The sequence below is a fragment of the Pecten maximus genome, unplaced genomic scaffold, assembly GCF_902652985.1.
Source record: "Pecten maximus unplaced genomic scaffold, xPecMax1.1, whole genome shotgun sequence".
Lineage (NCBI taxonomy): Eukaryota > Metazoa > Mollusca > Bivalvia > Pectinida > Pectinidae > Pecten > Pecten maximus.
The window spans coordinates 1-5,666 of record NW_022982106.1 but is presented as its reverse complement, the minus strand read 5'-3'; the positions used below and the strand labels follow the sequence as shown (position 1 = coordinate 5,666).

General features: G+C 37.0%; 1 protein-coding gene across 1 annotated transcript; it reads left to right on the top strand.

Annotated features, from left to right (window-relative positions):
- Positions 1 to 878: 878 nt before the first annotated feature.
- LOC117320358 lies at positions 879 to 2,366 on the top strand (the record flags this gene model as incomplete). Its single annotated transcript, XM_033874963.1, is given in 3 exon segments — positions 879 to 1,064; positions 1,255 to 1,348; positions 1,692 to 2,366. Coding segments are annotated over 3 exon segments (503 nt in total), but the record flags the coding sequence as incomplete, so codon positions are not given.
- Positions 2,367 to 5,666: the final 3,300 nt, after the last annotated feature.

Sequence of the window (5,666 nt, the reverse complement as noted above, 5' to 3'; positions counted from 1 at the left end):
GATTCCAATGTGGTGCACCATTCTCAATATGTAAATGAGTCATGGGGAAATGTCCACGCATGAGCAAACTACAATGTAGTTTGTTTTGAAGAATAGCGGACTGGCGATAAATTATATGAAGTAAGGGATTATTAAGTTTAACTTGGTGATGTTTTATATCTTAAAAGATACGGGTTTTACTACGTTGTGCAACTCTGTTAAAAGGTGTCACGGCTCGTGGGTGCGAGTGACGAGGCGCTTAGCATTTACCTTACGGTCGGTAATATATCCATTCTTACAGAACATGCATGCCAAATTGTAGTGCTAACGTTTTGCACTGGTTTAGGTATTTACAAAGCACGATTGCATACGCTTTTACTTTTTGTAGTAAAGGGAAAGTCTAGTTTTATGATTAATTAGAAAAAAAGATATCACGCTAATGATGTGATCCAAAATTTATTGTCGTTTCGGTATCCTTATGTATTATATTGTCAACGTTTTGTTGCTATTTGCATGCCGGTAAATCAGAAATTAACTATGTGATAAAAAGAAAAATGACAATAGGATGTGTTTTTCATTTTCGTGGTTTCGAGAATGTTTTTATTCTTCCATAATTCTCCCATAAACTAATTTACCATAACCTACCACTGCAAGGTTACATGCTTTCATTCTTTACGAAATAGTGTTATCGGATAAAAATTATTCGTACGAATGTATCGGCACCCACAGTAGGATAACTCTTATGATCTTTACTCAAACGTAGGTCTGAGGTTCAAAAGAAAATGTTTTTCTTGGGAGCTATCATTTTATGAGTGTTGCATGTCTCATTAATACACAAACATGCATTGTGAAACCTTCCTTCATACTACATGCTTATCACTATAATGTTTCATCAACAGGTGTATGTACAGAACCGACAACTCCTGAATATGGATTTCCTCTGACGGAGTCGAAAGCGTCATACCCAACAAACGCTACCTATGATGTGCTCTGCCTACCAGCATACACTATAACGGGGGAGGGAACTCTTACATGTCTTAGCACAGGGAATTGGAATAATGACCCACCCACCTGTACACCATCAGGTAAATCATATAGTTTTAATACTTTAATCCTTAGTTAGAATAATACGCCATATTGTCAAAACTGATATGTCGCTAATGCAATATACCAGTAGAGGGTTTCTTAATAACGTGATTGATGTGATTGTTTATTCTTATGTTGAATTGAACGGAATGTATCAATGCTTCAATAACCAATTTTACATTTATATAGAGGGTACATACCCTTGGTGGCTTCTTCTGGTGCTGGTAGTGGTTGTCATCATTCTCATACCCTGTATTGCCCCGAGGATCATCTTCTGTTGCTGGTAAGTATTATAACGATCTATCATATTACAAATCGGCCTCAGTTCCGTACTATCGAACAGAGGCAAATACGAACGTACCAAAGCACATGCAGCTCGCACACATGAAGCGCCGTCCATAAATGACGGTGGCTGTTCATATGATGTTAAACAATACAAAAAAAAACTATATATATAATGATTAGTAGTGTAGATTGGCATCGGAAAATGGTCCAGCAACCAAAACAGATTATAACTGGCAACTGCAGCCAAAGAGTACATGTTTTATGTACACCATTTAAGAAAGATCTTCACAGTATTCTCTAGAAAAATAGGACATGTCTGTAACATACATATTTGTTTGTAGTTGCAGGAAAAGCGACGCTAAGGCAGGTAAAAACAACGACGGTTACAATCACGAACCGGATGAAGAAAGTGACGATGAGTACGATTATGAAAGTTGGGGACCGGCGGAGGAAATGACGGACTATGGTAGGGGCAAGAGGACCAATATGGACGTCATGCACATGGTCCATCCTAATATGGACAAACATCAGTTCGCGAAGGCTACTAAGAATGCCAACTTCTAACGTACCTCGGTGGTTACTATGACAACAACACCAAACTTTCGAACTCAATAGAGTGAATACCAATATCATTTGAAGTGTGGTAGACAAATACCAGCAAATTAACAATATATTTACATGTAGGAGATGATCTCCGGACAAATTATTAAATAGTGAAATAAACAAAATGCAATAACTTCTGTAAGAGTAAATGACTAAAAATTCTTTTCAGTAAAAACAACTACATATAATGCATTTCCAAGTTTCGAAGAAATGGTCAAAAAGTACACCGGACGGACAGATTGGTAGACGACGCCATGAAATGTACTCCTGTCCAAATCCAATTGTCCCAAACACTATGTCTTTCATTGAACTTTGGAAAATATCATAATCTGTTAATTGAACAGTTCTGAGAAAGTTGATTGCTTCAATCGACACACATGCAGCGAGTATATTAAAGTATTGCATTAACACAACATTGTTCAATATGATATTGGGTTGGAGCAATTTTTAATCAAGTTCCCTTCAAAAACATGGCATAACTTTAAACTAGTTTAATGAAACGGTTGAAATTGCAGATAACGTCCATCTCCAATTGCTTCTCGTGTCCTTCCGCTGAATGAGAGACTTTATAGAATCTCCGAGAATTCAAAAATAAAATCTAATATGTATTGGTACATTGATAGCTTAATTCAGAGCATTTTTTCTAATTCTGAAATTGAAAATCTGTTAAAGTGATACCGTTAAAATGTCCAGTTTTTATCATCTTTGTCACTGGCACTGGCATATGAATTCCGTTTCAATTATTCGAGAAAAAAAAATCGAAAATAACACAAGGGCTCACTCGTCAATGAAATAAACCTCACCTGGAGTTCAGGATGTACCAGATATCATATATTTCAAGTGTGCGCTTATGTTGTGCTGTAATTCTACCCAAGTTCAACAAAGATATACCTTATCCACGAGTTTTTTTTAAGTGTTCCATACAGACAACTGCAGCCCCACAGGGTGGAATCCTGTCAGTCGTTCTGTTTAGGTCTTAAAATCAATGGTATAGTCAAATGTCTTGCCCAGTCAACAGAAGGGTCGTTAGTCGTGGATGACTTCTTCATCTGTTACAGATCCAAGAAAAATTTGACAGACGAAAACGGCCTCAAATTCTCCAAATACAAAACTGTATGCATGCATATCTGCCAAAAACAAAAAGCACACAAATTCATTGACCCAAACCTACACTTGATGGCGCAAAAATCCCTTTCGTCAAACAGATCAAAATTTCTAGACCTCATTTTTCATTCGAAACTCTCTTTAATACCACATAAATTATCTAAATGACAAGTGTTCCAAGTCGTTTAACATTATACGAGACCTTTCTCGTACCGATTGGGTAGCGGACCGTGAAATACTATTACGCATCTACAGATAACTTATTCGACAAAACTGGACTACGGTTCTATGGTTTTCGGGTCAGCGCGCAGATCATACCTGCAGATGCTAGACCCAATCCATAACCTGGGGATACGTCTAGCTCTTGGAGCTTTTCGAACAAAACCTTGTCAAAAGTCTATACGTGGAAGTAAATGAACCATATATTGCAGCTCAAATAAAATCAAACCTTAAAAATCCTGCTATTGACGAAGTATTCAACCCCAAATACCAAAACATATTTACACACAATCCACAATTGTTTTTTGTCACCATTTAGTATTCGAATTTCAAATCTCCAAGAACTCGACATAAAATTTACCGACACATTTGAATTTGACATATCTGATCCCCCATGGAACATACAAACACTTGATTTTAGGTTTTACGTATACGTTACATGAAAGAGGTAAATCCAGTGCAATGCCCGATGTAAACAAATCCTCCTTTTGGGAATGCATTTTAAATTGCCCTTCTCCTACATAACTGTACACGGATGGTTCCAAAGAAGGTGAGAAAGTAGCTGAAGCATGCTGTTCTGCTAATTCTTGCACTTTATTTCGACTACCAGGCGGCGCCTCCATCTTTTTCGTCGAAACATGTGCCATCAGTTTGGCCCTCGGCCATATTTATAAACACCGCATTAAAAAGGCAATCATTTATTCTGACTCTGTCTGCCCTTCAAAGTTTGAAGTTATGAGATCCTAAAAACAGACTCGTACAAATTGTTTTTCGAATATCTCGTATATCAAATAAATTCCAAATGACTTCACTGGGTTCCGAGTCACGACGGGTTAAAAGCAACGAACTTGTTGACAGGGAAGAAAAAATTGTTTAAATCTCCAACAAATATCAAACTACCATAAACATATTTCATACCTGTTATTTGTTCTGCCATTCAAAGTAAATGGCTGCTCTCTTGAGACGAACACCAAACTTTTCAAAGGACAAGTTCAACCGGAACTCTAAACATCCATTTCTAGGCGGAAAGATCGTAGAAAAGAAGTTGTCCTCTCTTGGCTCTGGGCACACATCCTACACAATCGTTTCTTTTAAAACAAGAACCAACATGCCTTATATATGACACTCCATTCACAGTGGATTTAAAAAAAAAAATATTATCCGGGTTTTAAACACGTTCGTGATAACAACTTGCCAGCCCCGGATATGAAAACGCTTTCAGTTTCGTGGATTCGAAGGCACTATTTAGGTATTTGAAAGTCGTCGCTCCATTCTATAAACTGTAATGATATTTTTTACCTATTTCACTCTGAGTGACGTTATATACATCACAAAATCCACATCATCTATTTATTATCTCTTTTCTTATTATTACCCCCTTTTTTTAGTTTAATGATCTAGATAAAAAAATGCGAATGCTTTTAGAACATTTTTATCTGATTTTGTTTTCGCTAGCCACACGTTGTATTCATAATATTGTAGTAAATGAATCACCATTGCTCTAAAATGGTAAATAACTACGGCCGTTAATGAGTCGTTAAATCCAAACAAACAAACAAACAAAACCGAAGTGTTCCAGTGTGACCGATGACCCACACAAATGTAATGATGTGTAGAATTCCACACTCTGATGTTACGGTGTGAATACTAACTAAACATGTCAAGGTGCTCATGGGATAGGGTGTACAGAAGTCGGTCAAGGATGCAAGCAGATGCAGGGACGCTAACAAAGTAATTACTATATATATATACCCTTACTAAAGTGTGTGGGGTATAAATATGTGGATTTATGATCGTTTTTATAATAAGCCGACCAAAACACCTTTGAACTGAAAATCTAGTGTAAGCAATGAATAATCAGTCTGATTCGATTCTAAATGAATTGTCTAACCAAACTGACACCGAGAAAGTATAATTTCGTGCCATAGCAAAGTCTGCAAAGGTCGAAAGAAATTGGTTGAGGACTTAAGGTGAGTATCTACCAAGATAACCTTAAGTGAAATACGGTTACATTTTGAAGATGATAATTTTTCATTTAAAATGTTGCAAAGTCAGACCTGTCTTTATCTTCTGAACAACTTTTATACCAATTTCTGATCTCTCTGTGGTAGTTTGGGTGACTTGGGTAAGTTTTTGGGTGTTTTGGAGTAAATCGTTCTGTGCGACAGACAAACTCCATTCTCATCAATACTCCAGATTCTGTCTGGGTTATTCTTTAGATTGGTACAGAATACAACGTTACCCAGTTCAGGGAAGATAGAGTTCGCACGGTCTCGCATCATGGCGAATTGTAGCAGTTAGTTTTGGCGTTGTCAATAAAAATGTGTCGTGCCTCATTGTGTCACATTTTAGATAGTTTGGCGGTTTTCGGTGAGATTTCTTTGGTTTAG